The sequence below is a fragment of the Rattus norvegicus genome, chromosome 1 (genome assembly GCF_021556685.1).
Source record: "Rattus norvegicus strain SHRSP/BbbUtx chromosome 1, alternate assembly SHRSP_T2T, whole genome shotgun sequence".
Classification (NCBI taxonomy): Eukaryota; Metazoa; Chordata; class Mammalia; order Rodentia; family Muridae; genus Rattus; species Rattus norvegicus.
In genome coordinates, this window is record NC_141534.1 from 240,316,913 (window position 1) to 240,334,685 (window position 17,773).

Consider the following 17,773-nt stretch of genomic DNA (forward strand, 5'->3'; position numbering starts at 1 on the left):
TACTTACAAATTTCTATGTAATTACAAGTTAAAATGACTTATAATACAAAATATTATGGAAAGAAATTAGAGGAAACAATCACCAAAAATTAATCAGTAATATCTGTGCAATATTAATCAAAATCCCCTCAGACTTATTTTTTTTTATATAGGAACTTACAATATTCTAGAACTACATGGAAAAGTAAAGGTCATAATACAGACAAATGTAAAAATAAAAAATACAGATGGAAGGCTCACATTATCTAATTTTAAAGCTTACTATATAAAGTTGAATTCAAATAGTACTCAGTATTAGTATCAAATAAACAGTCATCAAATTAAGCAGAAATAGTTCAAACGTATTTATATATAATTGAATTCAGAATGAGTCACAAATACTTGTTCAATTAATTTCAATAAAGATGCATAAAGAATTCAGTGGAAAAATAATAGGTTTTCCCCCAATGAACGATATTGGCAAAACTGGTTACCGGTATGAAAAAATTAGTTTTATACTTTTCTCACACTACACACAAAATTTTAACTTCAATTATGTAATAAATATAATCATAAAAATGGAAACCTAGAAACTTCTGGAGGGAAAAATTTCATAACCTCAGTTACGTCTATAGTTTTTTATACAGTTCACAGTAAGTGTAAATTAAAAAAAAAATCAACTGAACATCAAAGGTAAAACTTTCTTTTTGATATACAAGGAAAACAGAAAGGCAAGTCACAGTTTTGAAGAAACATCTGCCAGTCATATTTGTCTGGCAAATGACTTGTATTCTGAGTATATAAAGAATGCTTACAGGGTTGGGGATTTAGCTCAGTGGTAGAGCGTTTGCCTAGCAAGCACAAGGCCCTCGGTTCGGTCCTCAGCTCCAAAAAAAAAGGAAAAGAGAAAAAAAGAATGCTTACAATTAAATAAGAAAACATAAGGGAGTTGGGTGGTGCATGGGACATTTCATGGACAATGTTCCACAATGGCTTATTCTCCTCTGCTTATTTGTGGCACAAATATATGTAAGGCTGAAAGAAAAGATGATCTGGGACTATTTCTAGCCTCTCACTATATATTCACACTTGGAAGATTAAATGTCTGTCATCATCTCAATACCTTTATTCTTAGACAAGTTCTCTGTTTCTTCTCATTTTCAAACTTACAGTTTCTTTGCTATTCTGACTTTTCTGCAAATCACAGTGTGGTGTCCTGCTTAGTAACACAGGCATAAGAGATGCTCAAAAACTATGTGACTCTGGGCAAACTACTTTATTTTCTGTGACTTGGGATACAAACTGACACACATGTTGAGAGCTAAGCCTGGCTCAGTAAATACTACACGTTTTCTTCCTTATTAGTATAGAGTCATTCTTACTGTGTATGGCTGGCCTTACTCACAGAGGACCACCTGCTTGAGTCCCGAGGACTGGGATTAAAGGCAAGTTCTACCACACACACCCAGTTGTGCCCTTGCTCTATGTCTACCAAGGCAGGTATAAGGTCCTATTAGGCCTTCCCAGAGTAATCTCATCTCTCTCTCCTCTTGGTGACTAGTAATAGAGGCACTGCCTGCCAATTTTCTGGTTACTCCATTCCAATCAATTATGCACTACTGTCATGTTAATTTTAATTCTTTCTAAAAATCCCCATATCCTATAGCAGAAAAACTCTGGGCTACATACATGTGGGGAAATGTATCCAGAGTTGTATCCGAAATGAATCACCGCTAAAAAAAGCTAAGATTACTGAAAGTATCATGACTGTGTTTTAGCCCTACAATTATCAAAGCAAGTTACATTTATTAGTATAAGAGGAGCAAAATGGTTTAAGTTGCTTCCAACTAGCACTAGCAAAACCTAACTATCTCAGCAAATATTCTTAGTATATTTGGTGTAAAATCACTACTCGATTACAGAAATGAGTTTCACTTACCTCTTAGGGGCTCTATTTTGCTTTTGTTACAAAGAAAATTATTATATAATGCCATCACTCTATGCTCTGGGGCACAAAAAGGTACCCACTAATTGAGTATGAGACTCCTTCCTGAGGAGTCTAAAACAAGCAGTTATCCAAGAAGTTAATAAATGAAGGAAATGGCAGAGGTGGATTTGTGTCATTCTAATTTTTAAACTTTAATTTTTTATTTTATGTGTATGGATGCTTTATGTCTGTGTATTATGTGCATGCCTGGTGCCTTCAGAGGCCAGAAGAAGATGCTAGCTTCCCTAGGATTCGAGTTAGAGAGCTGTGAGCTACCATGTGGGTCCTTGGGAATTAAACCCAGGTCCTCTGCCAGGTCAGCGAGAGCCTTTAACTACTGAGCCATCTTTCCAGCCTCTATGTCATTCTTAAATGTCATTATTTCTGGAGTTGGTAGTAATTTAAAGGTGCGTGTCCTTTCTAAAAATATAAGTCTATATAGAAAAACTGCTGTAATCTAAAGTTCCCCTGAGAAGATTTCTAAAAAACTAGAAAATTTTCTAAAAATTATTTTTGTATAGTGTCAAAATGATTGTTTTACAATTTAAAACTATACTTTAAAATAAATTTCACTGATTCATTAACAACTCATATTTTGTTGACAGTGCACTACTACTAAATACAGAATCCTACTAAAACGGGACCAAAACTGTGATATTGGCATATAAATGGAGCTATTCTTTTAAAAGTAATTCTTGTAAATCTGAACATTTAACATTTTAACATTTACCTTTTTTCTTCTTTTGCTCTCAGCTGTTCTTCCTGTCTCAAAACTTGAACCATTATAGACTCAAAAACTCCACTTGTCAAACCTGCCAAACTTCGAGGTGTTGACCGACGCCTTGTTGAAGTACATGCAGTTCCCTTCTCCTCCTCCAATCCATAATAGCCTCTAGATGTAACTGCTATCGTTGTCTTTTCTCTCAAGTGCCTTGGAGAAGAATAAGTCAATTCACAAGGTCAAATCTTCTGGATAAGCAACACACCCTTTCAACTAGTACCTTAAGTAGAATTTCTTTTCTGTCTACATACAAAATATTTAGTCAAACTTTCCTTTGCCATGTTTGAGATTTATCTTTCCCATACAAGAGTCTAACTCTTTCATATAAAATCCACTGAGGGGCGGTATCTCTTCTACATTTAAAAAATGTAAGTCTGAAGCATTCAAACTAAAGACTAAATACTAACTGTTGAATAGAAAGTTTTGTTTGAAATAGAGATCATATTGTTTATTAATGTATGAGAAATGTACAATGATCTAAAAACATTTTGAGAAAAAAGATATTTGATACATAAATACTTTGGGGAAATTATTAATAAGTGCAGTATTACAATACATAGCAATTATATGGGCTGAGAATAAGGAATTATAAGGCCCAAGGAGAACAGCTGCCTAGCAATAACAGATCATGAGTAGATGAATTAGAGGTTCATTTTAATGTGTTTTTACAAAGTGATCTAACTAATTCTGTAACATTACTTATCAATACTAATGAAAGAAAATATTAATAGAAATATGAATGAACAATGTAATGAAACCTGACTTCTGACTGAACTGTAAAAAGAATTTATAACTCTAGAATTCCTTTCCAATCTCAATGCTAATGTGTCTTTTACAATATTTTTACTAATTCATTGAAATACTGGTCTAATGCTTAAAAATAGTATCTTAGTTCACTTAATTGTTCACAAATCATCTTAATGAATCTGAAATGACTAAAAATATTTATAATAGACTTAAGGATATAATTCAGAGGTAGCAAGTGTTACAACCCTAAGACTGATCTACAATACTGCCTCCCCTACCCCCTAAAAAAGGAAAAAAAGTCAATAAGAACATATTTATCCTGGAAAAGAAAACATTATACTGACCTTGCAAAGTTTTAAAGGCTAGTCCAACTACTGATTTTTAGGACTATATTTATTATATAAACAGTAATTATAAAAAAATTTCAGGCCTGGTGGTAGTGGTACATGCCTTTAATCCTAGCACTTAGGAGGCAGAGACAGGCAGATCTCTGAAACAGAGGCCAGCCTGGTCTATAGAGTGAGTTCCAGGATGGCCAGGGCTACACAGAGAAACTGCCTCAAGTAAGCAAGCAAGCAAACAAAAAATAAATTTAAAAAATTCAGATAAAATCTCTCTTCTACCTTTGTAGAGTATGCCAAAACCTCTAAAAACTTCACACATGTTCTTTCTACAACGGCAAACTCAAGTCAGTACTTAAGGCATATCACTCAAATCCTCAAAGACACTCAAAATACTATGTAATAATTTATAATAATAATTCCCACCTTGCAGCCCTTCCCACTCTTGAGTGTTCTTACTTTACCTTAACAAATCCATATTCCCTCTGTTTATGCAACCAGACACACAAAAAAGAACTTATATGAATTAAATGTTGGCAATAGTTGTATTTCCTTGCTTTTCTAAAAACTGTCGAAAAGATTACTGAAGCATAAACTTTTATACTATAAGATATAATTAAAGCCCCGACCTTTTTATACAGTGTCTACGTTGACTTATGACTATAAATTAGAATAACTTATCAATCTTACATTCACTGGCACCTAGATTCCATGAATGGATTCTATTGAATTATTGTACTAGTGTTTTTTGTTACAAGGATGTAACATTAACTGATATAGCTTTATATAAGATAAGAATATTAGTTTTCTAATGGAGAATCTGAGCCAATCTGGTTTGCTATTTCAGGCAGTCATCTTTTTTTAAAAATTAATATTTTAATTTAAAAATTTACATTCATTGTATATTTGGAAGGGCATACATGCCACAATATGCCAGTAGAGATGAGAAAATAATATTGCTTTCAAATATCAGTACATTCTTTCTACCTTTTAACAGAATTTTACATTTATGTATTTGTGTGTGTGCGTGTGTGTGTGTGCGCGTGTGTGTAGGCTGGTATGCATGGAGGTCAGAGGACAATTGAAAATTGGTTCTCTTCTTCCACATGGAGGTTCCAAGGAGTGAACTCTGGTTATTAGTCTTGGCAGCAGGACCTTTACCTGCTGAGCCATCTCCAAGGCCCAGATTACATTCATTAACATACCTTAGAACCAATTCATCTGAGGACCAGGTGCTTATATATAAACTCACAAATGTAAAAAAAGATTTTGAATAAAATCACAAATAAATGATCACAAATAAATGGCATCTAGAAGTATGTGTGCTTATTTATGTATGAGTTCAATTTCTTAACCTAGATTACCACAAAGGCTTCAAGACAAGGTTTTTTTTCCTTTCCTTTTGTTCTAGGAATACAGAAACCTGCATAACGCTTTTAAAAGTGAGTTGGAGTATGTCATTACTTTGCTGTCTCCTCCTAAATCTTCCAGTTCTACTTGTAACACATCTGCTGTTCTTATTATCTAAGACCTTATCTCCTTAAGGTCACCCTTTCTGCTTTTCTAAGCCTTTGTTCTCTATGCTAGCAAAGTCTCCCATTGGCTCTTAAGCACACCAACATTCCCATTTCCCTAGAATCTTTGCACTCCATTACTCGTCCATAAAAATACTCTTCCCCAGATGCTTACATGGAGGCCTCTCATTTCAACCATTTTTTAGATGCCACCAAATCTGAAAGGGTTTCTAATTATGATGTTTAATAACATCTCCCCTATTACTCTATGACCTTATACTGGTTTCTTTGTCTTTATGTTACCTATCAACACAGTGTTAAATAGTATTTACTTAATAACTGTCTACACCCCACCCCTGGCAAAACTCAGGGATCTATGCAAAATAGTAAGCAGAAACTTTTAGAGCAGGAGTCGATGGATGACTCCAGGAAACAGTTGTCTTCCAGACACAGCAGGACTGAAGCATCTATGAACTGGCTGAGATTGTGGCAGCACACACAAGACCCATGAAACAGACCCAGTTCAGACAGGGTCGAAGCACTGAGGGGAAAATTTAGACACTGGCTCTCAGCCCTAAGCAAAAATTGCAATTGGCACCTGTTAGCACTTCAGAGTAGGCCCATGCCCAAGAGTAGTTGCCCAACACAAAACAAACTCAATGGTACTTTTGTACACTTTTTGTCTTAACTTGCTTTGGGCCTTTTGCTTATATATTTAGCTTTCGTTTCTGGGGTGGGTCTTGTCTGATTTTCTTGATTTTGTTTGTTTGTTAAAAAGAAAGGAAGGGGGGAAAACAAAATTGAGTACACAGGGAGGTAGAGAGGATCTGGGGAGAAGAAAAACATGATCAAAATATATTGTATGGAATTTTTTTTCAATTACAAAAGTATCTATTGAGGGTGGAGAGATGGTTCAGTGGCTAAGGAAGGGTACTGGCTGCTCTTTCACAGGACCCAGGTTCAATTCCCAGCACCTATGTGGCAGTTCACAACTGTCTGTAACTCCAGTTTCTGAGGATCTGACTTGCTTTTACAGACATACATGAAGTCAAAACACCGAAATAAATAAATAAATAAATAAATAAATAAATAAATAAATAACCAACCAACCAACCAACCCTATCTATCCCCAACCAGAAGGAAAGGTCCAGGAATTCAAGGGATTTTTCTCTCATTATTGACTGTACTTTTTGACCACAAATTATAATATATATATATATATATCTTATATATACACATGTTTGTATGTGTGAGTACACATATATGTATGTGCATGCATGTTTAAATATCTTTGAAATGATACAAATCAAGTTTTAAACTCCAACCTATGTATATTTGTCCAAAATAGGAGTCCTGAGTATGTTTATGTTATTTGGTCTTTATTTATTAGAGAATAAAGCCCTATAAATTAAGATAAATAATTCTCCCCTCAACTCTAAACAGGAACTGTCACAATGATCAAGAACCATATAAATACACTAAAATAACTCTTCCCTTAAAAAAAAAAACCAAGCTATTTTCTTCCTATGAGGAAAATTATTTCATGAAATCAGTAGGACAGTGGTTTAAAAAGAATATGCCAACTATACACGAAACCTTATAATAATTATAGCTGACTCGCTGAATTTTTATCATCATTTCTAATTTTTCCTTTAAAACATAAAATGTCTATGCTAATACATTCTGAATTTCAGAATTCAGAGACTAAATTCTACTTACAATGACTAAAACAAGTATTAACAAGAAGCAAATTGATGTTAAGTAATTAATACTGAAAACTGATATAAAGTATACTTGCTACTTACTTGATAAATACACAAATACCTATTAAAATTTAGAAATGCTTCCACTATTGAGGTGGGTTTTTTGGTATTACTGAAGGTCGTGTGAATGCCATTGGTAGTACAACTACTTGTACAGAGTACAGCTAAACATCAGAGAATATATTTAGCATAAACAAGGCCCTGGATTCAATCTTCCGCGAGCATGTGCGTGCACACACACAACACACACACACACACACACACACACACACACACACACACACACACACACACACAGTGTGAACACATATCCAAGAGAGAGCACAATTAAAATCTGGAAATAAAATTAACCTAATCTGTTTAATATTCTAAGTGAAAAGTCTCACTTTGTGAACTCATTCATTTAAAGAAAAGTTAAAACATAGTTGTAACTGTTATCCAGGGTCCTACAGTAAGGAAGGACATGTACAAGTCAGTGAGTGTTGTTTAATGCAGGGACTATTTACAAATGTGCAGGCAAGGCTAAGAGAAACTAGGAAGAAATGATGAAGTGTTCCTGGATCCTCCATAACAAGGAGTTTTTCCCACTCTAAGCCTAAAAGAGGAAGAGAAGGGAAGAGGGAGTAGTTAACAGACCAAGAGAACTGTAATTAAAGAAGAGCGCCACACAACGACTGAGCATAGTTACTCACAGTCTGAAGGCCAGGAAAGAGGGAGATGTTAAATACTCCTACCTCTTGGTCCTCCTGTCAGTGCCTTCCGTTGGCTGAACCCAATCAGAAGTCAGGGGACAAGGCAGACCAGTTGATGCAGTCCTTAGAAATCAGCCTCCTGGGGCACAGAACAGAGTATACAAGGGTGGAGACTGCACTTGGAGAAGTGTGTGATGACTAACAGCAAAGCACAACCTGAGTATTAGTTTTCAAGAACAACTGAATGGAATTAGAAAAGAAAGAAATTTGACTAGGGACTTCAACAAAAACTAGGGCGCATTTGATAGATAAGCGATATGGTCACTGCAGTGTGGACTTCCTCCATCTAAATGTATGCATCTTCGTAAGTTCTGAGCTGCACTAGTCATTAAAACCAAGTATCCAAATAAACCTAGCATAAAAGAAGTTTCAACTATCTTAACAGGCAAGTATTAAACCAAACCTCGACAAACAAATCACAATGCTCTCATAAAAAATAATTTTTGTACTACTAATGCTTGAAGAAATGGTTACTTGCAATTTATAAATACAAACATGCTACAGTGCACATGCTAGTTCTTTTCCCTCTTTCAAAGATCAGCTTATAAAAATTTAGAAACCTGACAATGGCTTGGTGAAACCAATCATTTTGTACAAATAATGTATACTAATTTTTTTTAAAGTTTGGAGACTGCTGCTTTCATCTTAAACTACTTGATATCTGAGATTCATTTTTTTAGAAAAAAAGAAAATCATCTGTAAGAAAGCACTAATCACAACCCCTTATTTTCTTCTGTCCCTTCCCTCTGTCCCTCCAGTTATTATTCTTACTCACTTTGAAATCCTCAGCTCACCCAGAAAACTAGTATTTTGTCTCGACTTTCACTGGCTCTAACAGAATTCAGCTTCTTTTCACTAGTCATAAATAAGCTGGAATTCAAAACACATTAACACATTTTCCTCTCTCCCTTGACCAAATTTCCCATGTATTTAGTTCCTTTTGCGTCCTGGCCTAAAGTCCCTCTGCTCACATACGTCTACTACTAAGCACTACTACTGAAATCAAAGCCTTGTGCTTTAGTTATAAACAAATGGATTCAACCTAGACAAAGACTACTTCTTTGAAAGTAGTTAACATCCTCTCTTGGCCTCATAGCAGCCACTTCTAATGCCATCACTATGCAAAAGTTTCACCCTATCACCCACCACAACTCAGTAAGGTAGTTCTTCAGTAAGATAGCCATTAATTTCTACTTTTGAAAAACTAAGACTATCTGAGTTGAGGCATGTGTCAATGTTTCAGTGAAAAAGATCTCTGATCCAAAACCAATTGTTGCACAGGTTTTCAATATTCGTATTTCATGAATTCTCCTGAGCATTCCTTTAGCATAAAATCATGCCCAAGTCTGATTAAAATCAGTCACTCCCCTTGAAAATATTTGAATATAAACTGCTAGTCCTTTGATTCACACTGCAGTCTAACATGGCAACTGCCTGCACATACTTTACTGACTCATTCTTCCCAGTCTTGATAGGAAATTAAAGGGATTCTTCCCAGTTCTTATTTTACTCAAGTTCTCTTACATCTAGTCACTCTTTTCTAAAGATCATTAACTGTAACTTAACACAATTAAGACTTTTTGGAATAGGAAAGTAGAGAGGGAATATCCATTCATATAATTCAAGTCCATTCAGATATCTACTGAACAATAAAGATTCAGCAATGAACATAATGGCAGTTTATGTATATGGAATTAAAAGTATATATATATATATATGCTTTTAGTACACACACACACACACACACACACACACACACAGACACACACACACTGGTATATTCTGGCTGAAACAATGGTGACAATACTAACAAAAACCTAAAAGAATTCTGAAAGCCAGAATGGAAAACAAAGACTTGGGTTAGAAACAGTAAATATTTTTGAGGTAGCAGTTATTTAACTAATTAGAAAAGTTCTGCTGGGAAGTTGTGCCACACACCTTTAATCTCAGCACTCTGAAGTCAGAGGCAGGTAGATCTCTGAGTTTGAGGCCCACCTGGTTTACAGAGTGAGTTCCTGGACAGCCAGGGCTACACAGAGAAACCCTGTCTCTATAAAAAAACAAAAGAAAAAAAAAGTTCTATGGACAGAAATAAGTTCTTTTTTAAAAGAGAAGGAGGCTTAAAATACTGACCTGGAAATCTTTTGATAAGTAAAGCCATAGGAAATGAGTAATGTATCTAGAAGGATAAACGTGGAAATAGAAGTTCTTAAGGTGCAATTACAGGAACCACCTACATATCAAGGAAAACCCAGCAAAAGCATACTGAAAAGATGAGGTAAGGAGTAACTTAAAAATGTGCAGTCAGGGGTTGGGGATTTGGCTCAGTGGCAGAGCGCTTGCCTAGGAAGTGCAAGGCCCTGGGTTCAGTCCCCAGCTCCGAAAAAAAGAACCAAAAAAAAAAAAAAGTTGCAGTCAGAGACCACAAGTTCAATTGCTAAGTGACTTAAACTCTTTAATTTTCCAAGTCGACTGAGAAAGAGCAAAGTAAAAGTCAAGGATTGAGGAAGAAGGCATTTATCTTTAGTAAAAGTCCAAGACAACTTTAATAGGAACTAACTTCAAGTTAAACATTTCTATGCCTTAGATATTAATCTATCAAAACAGCAGATCAATAAAAATACTACCCACAACTAAAGACAGACCACTATAAGTTTTTAAAATCACACATTTTGAGCTTTGTACCAGGAGATAAATACCCATGATACACAACTCACAGACCATAGGAAACTTAACAAGAAAGAAGCTCCAAGTGTGAATACCTAAAACCCACTTAGAAGGGGAACAAAAATAATCATGGGAGGCAGAGGAAGGGAGGAACCTGGGCAAGAAAAGGGAGGGGAAAAGGAGGGACAGAATTAGGTTTGGGGAGAGACAGAAGGGAAGTCCAGAGGGCCAGGAGAATGAATTAAAATATGCAGCAGTGGGGGTTAGGGGATAGGGGAATCTTGAAAGCTCTGGGATATGAGAGGCTACCAGGACTCAACAGGGATGACATTGGCTGAAGTGCCCAACAGTGAGGAGACAGAACTGGAAGAGACCACCTCCAACAGATAGATATGACCACCAGTTGAGGTAGGGGGTCACCCCCACCTATCCTCAAAATTTTTAACTTAGAATTGTTCCTGTCTAAAGGAAATTCAGGGACAAAAATGGAGCAGAAAGAAAGGCCACCCAGTGACCAGCCCAACTTGGGATCCATTCCATGGGCGCACACCAAACTCTGACACTGTTACTGATGCCATATTGTGCTTGTAGAAAAGAGTATGGCATGGCTGTCCTCTGAGAGGCTCTACCAGTAGCTGACTGAGACAAATATCCAACCTATCAAGTTACTAAAAAGACAAACTTCTTTAGAAAAATAGAAGAAAAAGAACTCCAGGTAAAATATTTGTTTTGACAGAGGACCCATTTTACCAGATATTAAAGGATTTTTAGGGTCTGAAGACAAGGACTCACTGAGTAAAAAGCAGTTGTTTTGCAAACCATGAAAGCCCAGGTAAGAAAATCTGGGTGAGGCAATAGATACCTGTAATCTCAGCATTATAGAGAAGAGAGGGTCCCTGGGGTTTATCTAGGTCTGCCTCAAAAGAGGTGGACAGTGTTCCCGAGGACGACACCTAGGTTGTTCTCTGGCCTCCATACAAGTGAGCAGATGCACATCATGTATATTTCTCTCTCCCTCTTTCCCAACATACACAGTAAGAAACTTAAAATCCTAAAATTAAAGAAATACAGATGTATAAAGATCAGCAACAGAATGGAGAGTTCAAAATACACCCAGGATGTTGTCATAAAGATGGTATTTCAAAACAATGAAGAAAAGTGATGTTGCAGCAACTGGCTGCACACGAGAATAACAAAACAGCTGGTATTCAACTTCATTTCTTGACTCACAAATTCTAGATAGATCCACTCATTTTTTTCACCTTATTTATGCCTTCATTCATCACCAGTTAAGACATAGGTGGTGTGACTACGGCCTGGTACAAGTGCTATAGTAAAGATATATAAAATTAAAGAAAGCAAATATACCTAAGTACTAAGTTACAGACTCTCGGTTTAGTCAAGAATAATTTTTCTGAGGAGGTGACAGTGGAAGCCAGTCATGCAAAACCAAACCAAAATAACAACAACAAAAAATGTAGGGATATATGTTTAAAATAAAAGATCAAGTCCAAAGGCCATGAGATGAGAAATGGTTTAGGGGGGATGAGAAGGCTTGCTGTCAAGCCTAATGATCCAAGTTTGATCTTCTGAACCCATGTGATGGAAAGAGGGCACTTCCTCTCCCCAGTTTGTCCTCTGTCCTCCACTCTAGAGACAGAGCACCTAAATACTAAATAAATAAATGGACAGTGGGGAGTGGTGGGAAGGTGGACTGGCAGATTTGTAGGAAGAACAGAGTTAGATTCTTTAATATACCCAAAATGCCAGTAAAGCACTTCTTATAAGAGTATTTACTAATTTCCCTCAATATGAATTTTTAAATGGTTGATGGATAGAAAATGAACTCAAAGGAAAAAGAAATTAGGAAACTACAAGTAAGAAATAGCAATGGCTTGAACTTAGGCAGCAACATTAGAAACACATAAAGTTGAGAATTAATTGACAATTTTAGTAAGGGAAATAAATGAAATGGAAGAAACTTGAAAAAACACAAGCGTTTTGGCCAGAGCTACACAGACTTAGCAACAGTAAAATTATCACTACTACCATAACAAAACAAGCCATAAGAACAGGTTTAAACATGGTTGAAATGGTTATTAGATACCAATTAGATATAGGAAACAACTATGGTCTCAAAACAGTGATAAACTGTACTGTAGTGAAAGGAGAGTCGCCCCCCCCAAAAAAAGTGTGCATGTGTGTACAATATACATACGTATGCAGGTGCCATCCCCTGTGTGTAGGTAAGGTATGTGGAGAGCAGAAGTTGATCTCTTACCACATGTTCTAAAACAGGACTTCTCTCTCACTGACCTGGCTAGACTGGTTGGCCTGCTAAGGTCCTCGGCATCCTCCCATTTCTGCTTCCCAATACTGGGATCACAGGAATACATTGCCACACCCAGTTTTTATGTGAGTGCTGAGCTTCCCAATTATACATAAAGCACCATATCTCCTAAGCTAGCTCCCTAGGTCAAAGAGATTTCTTAAAACATTTTTACTACTTTCTTATAGCATTTAGCTTTTGCTACCAGATATCTCTATCTATGTCTATATATAATTTCTTAAATTAATAAACAATTAATGCAAACAATCACTGAATTGTCAATTAGTTTAATTAGATTTCCATAACAGTTATGTATCCTGCTATTGGTTTGGCTTTTGAGACAAGGTCTCATCGTGTAATTCTAGATAACCTATAACTCACTATGTAGACCAGGCTGCTCTCAAACTCAAAGATCCATCAGTGCCTGGCCTACGTGATTGTTTTTTAGTAATATTACAAATACTGTAAATTCTATGACACTAAGTCTCTAGTCCCTATGCCCTGAAACTCCTTATAACCATTTCCTCCCCAGTCTTGTCTCTCAGGAGATTCCTTTTTTCTCAAGCCCTACATCTCTGGCAACACAGCACAGTGGTTAAACACTGGCTGTTAAGCCAAACCACCTACAATCCTATTTAGGTCCTGCCACTAATTAGTCTGGGTAAACTAATCTGTTAGTACCCAATTTTTCCATTTATAAAACAATTCATGAAATCAGTAATTGCCTTTCTAAAGGATTCTATTTTATGTATATGTGTGAGTGCCCAAAGAAGACGGAAAATGTTACTAAATCCTCCAGAACTAGTTAAGGGTGATACGGAACCTGATGTGGCTGCTGGAAACTGAACTGGTAATCTCTGCAAAGCAACTAAGGTTTTTACCCTGTGACTCAGCTCTCCAGTCTCTCAACAACTATCTTAAGAGCTATGAGAACATAATGTATATAACGCCTTTCAAACAAGGTTGCAGTGACAATAAATGTTAACTATTGTTAAAATAATGTTAGATGTAATTTCAAACATTTGCTAAGATTTTATCTATATTACAGGCAACCAAGACAGGCTTTTTCTACTCCTTGCCCTAGACCAGTGGTTCTCAACCTGAGAGTTGAGACCCCTTAGGGGTGGGTGGGTGGGGATGTGACTGACCTTTTCATAGCTGAGTTCCTCAAGCTGCTCTCTGCCCTCCACAAGCATGGTGTGTGTATGTGTGCACAAATATACATACACATACAAATAAATAAATACAATAAGAAATAATAAAAAATAGAAACAAATGTATGAAATGCCACTGGGAAAATAATATTCTAGCTGAGTGCACATTTTGTGGAAGATTTCTTGATGTTGCCCAAAAAGGCTGAGACTATATACTGTCACAAAAGTCACATAAGGTGCTAGTAGACTCTAATTTATTCTTTTAAAATACTTGTGTATGTGTGCATGTCTGTGTGTATGCATGGGTTGGTGCAGACATGCATATGTAGGTCAGCAATCAAGGCTGGATGTCTTTCTTCACTCAACATGTTTCTATTGTCATTATTTATTTACTTTTCTGTATATAAATGTTTACCTGCATGTATATATGTGCACTATATGTACGTACCTAGTGCCCAGGAAGGCCATACGACAACACTGGATCTTTTAAAACACATTGTGGAACCACCATGTGTGAGCTTGGCATCAAAACTGGGTCTTCTGTAATAGCAACAAGTGTTCTTAACCACCAAGCCGTCTTTCTAATCATCTCTGCATCTGTTTTGAGGCAAGGTCTCTCCCTGAACCCAGAGCTTACCAACTGGCTACACTGGCTGGCCAGCAAGTCTTGGGAACCTATCTGTCTCTACACTGCCCTAACTCTCTCACAGTACCACCAGATCCAACGTGTCTGTATGTGAATATCAATAACTATAACCTCTAGCTCCTCCGGCTCTCCTTTATTTTCACATGCCTACTAATCCAACTTTTACTTTCATGGTATATGATATGCCCTACACCATCATATACACAAGAAAAAAAATCATATGATGATTTGTCTTTGTGAGACTGGATTAGTTTTGAGATTTTTTTCAATTGTTAACCTGCTAACCTGCCAAGTCTTTTGCAAAATAAAACTGTAGTTCCTACAAATTAGGATGCTATCATTTGAAACAAAATTTATCTTTAACAAATGGAATGTATCTAAAGAAGAGGGCTATCCTTCAGGAAAAGAAGATCCCAAGCAAATGTCATGTGCCTGATTACCAATTCAGACACTTCCTGCATTTTTATCTCTTAGCACTGCTTTTCACTGATTTTAACATAAAAGACAAACCTGACAGATAAGCAAGACTTATAAGGTGAAGCAGTTTTATTTTCTATATTCACTATTTTTAATCTTTTAGTGGATTCCAACACTAAAAGGGACAAATGTGAACTCTAAGACACAATAACATTTGAGAAATAGTATCCGAATGGTTCTATCTGGAAATACTTTCAGAAGTCTGTACTCAAAAGCTTTAGGCAGTAAAATCTGGATTCAGTCCTTAATACTAGCTATTTTAAATCTTTAAAACTGCACCTAGAAAACTTGTGGGGTTTTCTACTTTGAGTGAAATTTTAAAACAAAAAGAAACAACTGCAATACATGGTCCCTGGGGAAAAAGCAAGAGACTAGAAGGACAACTTAAACACCTGCAGCTTTACGGTGCAGCTACAACTATGTACGCTAAGTAGATCACAGCCTGACGATCCACACTCAAACCCAGCTTTTAACCTACACTTTATTCAAATTTGTGAATATTACTTTTTCAATAAAATCTTTCAACATACAAAATAACACGGTTACTATATGAACTTCAGGAGCATAGGCAGGGCGTTTTAAACGGGGTCAAGGATGCAGTTTAGCTGGCACAGGGCCTTTGTAGCATGCACAAGTCCTGGGGTTCAATCCCCAGCACTACAGTGAATTCAAGGTCGGCAAGACCCCATGGAAGGAAAAGGAAAGAGGGTGGGAGATAAATTAAGAAACTTTCTACTTAGCAATAACCACAATTAATTTTTTTATTTCTGTTGTTTTAAAGTAAATATACTTAATCTCCTTAAGTCTAAGCATGAATAATTCTAGAAAATTTACAAGTCTCAGGTGGAAGGTGATACCGCACCAGGTCTGGGTAGTAATATTACCAACCACTGAGATTTATTCGTCTTTCCCAACTAAAGCAACAAAGCTCAGGTAATTTAATAAGAATGTTAAAGATTTGTAATATTATACATGGTTGTGGACATTAAAAATGATCATTTGTTTTGAGTAATTCTAATTAAAAAAAAAAACAGTCCAAAAATGATCTGGAAATGGAATAAAACTGTTTTTTTTGTCTTTGTTTTTGTTTTTGTTTTTTTTTCCGGAGCTGAGGACTGAACCCAGAGCCTTGCACTTGCTAAGCAAGCGCTCTACCACTGAGCTAAATCCCCAACCCTGGAATAAATCTTCTTAAAATTGTTTTTCTCAGGTATTTGGCAATAAGACTGGAGCTTAACAACCATACTGATAGGCTACAAAGTAAAAACACACTGCATTTTTATTGTAAGAACTCTATAATATTCTCAAATATTTTCAAGTGGAAAAGAAACCTTAGATAAAGTTCACAGTACTGAAAATAACACCTTTTATTGGTGCCATAATACAGTCTTTCTAGCTTTCTAATCAAGCTATCCAGCTTTCAATATATGGTGTATACATTTTAATCATAATTTTTATAATCTTTTTCTCTCCCAAAAGACTGTTAAAGACCAACGATTCTCATATAAAGTTCAGCCTTGGTAGCCTTGCCCAACACTCTACTCTTCTGTCTCAAGGTCTGTGTGTTTCTCTTTACCTATCAACCTGAAGGAACAAGATAATGTTTACCAATATATCTAGAGCTTTTATGCACTATCTAGTACAGAATTGCTCCATTACACATTCAATGATATCAATTTCATCTAGCTCAAAACTACGATGTCCTGAATAAGACATAATAAGACATTTTAAAATTCACTCCTGCCCCGAGGCTAATAGTTTATATCACGTCTATATACCTCTAACATTCTAGAACACAGTTCATCACAGCATTCCCAAAATACGCTCCCATGGAACATATAAGAGTTCTTTATAAGCTAAGCCAAGATTTCCAGTCAATCCCATAAAGTAAATTCAGAAATATTTATACTGTCAACTAATGTAGCTCATCGTCACTGTCTGTATGATGAGATGGATTTGTTATAACTTGTTCCTAGTACCAGTACCACTACGCTGACGCTGCTCACTAATGGTAATAAGACATCCTCTTTACGGAGTACATCATCAGTGCTCAACAGAAAGCTCAATAGTATATGGAGCAGCTCAAAACAACACAAATGTTTTACATGTATTAATGGAAGGGGCTGTGGGTCCCACAAGTGGACATCAGAGGACAACGTCCAGGAATCAGTTCTCTCCCTCTACTCTATTGTAGGAGTCCAGGGACCAAATCAGGTTCTCAGGCTTGGCAGCAAATACCTTTTCCCACGTTGTATTCTTGCCAGTTCCATATATATAGCAACTTTAAAGTAATTTTTACCATTTGAAAATAACAACTCAGTGTCTAAGAAAACACATTAGAATACACAACTTAGATAATATGTGATACTGATTTAATTACTAACATACCACACACCACTTTATGATACTCATAAAGTCATCTATTTTCTGAAAATCACAATCACATAAAAAGTCTGTAGAATACTGTTCTTGAACATTTATATATCCAACGAGTATTCCACAAAGCTGTAGCTTTCACTACATTCTGCCCACTCAAAATACTTGCTTAGCTATGACTCAGATTTTAAGCTAATATAAAAAGAGAAAAAATTTAGTATTCACAAATATAGTCTAGCACCTACAAATGTTTGCACACA

At 36.1% G+C, this 17,773-nt stretch overlaps 1 protein-coding gene across 8 annotated transcripts in view; it reads right to left on the reverse strand.

Annotated features, from left to right (window-relative positions):
* Brd10 (bromodomain containing 10) overlaps positions 1-17,773 on the reverse strand; it is a 79,614-nt gene that overhangs the window by 58,164 nt on the left and 3,677 nt on the right. For 5 of the 8 annotated variants that reach the window (XR_015627076.1, XR_015627073.1, NM_001419462.1 and 2 more), the window contains 1 exon segment: positions 2,697-2,897. The exons of the other annotated variants lie outside the window; for them this stretch is intronic. Coding sequence is in view for 3 of the 5 variants with exons in the window: in NM_001419462.1 (NP_001406391.1) it covers positions 2,697-2,897 (201 nt within the window). In the remaining 2 variants the exon portion in view is untranslated. 8 annotated transcript variants of the gene reach the window in all.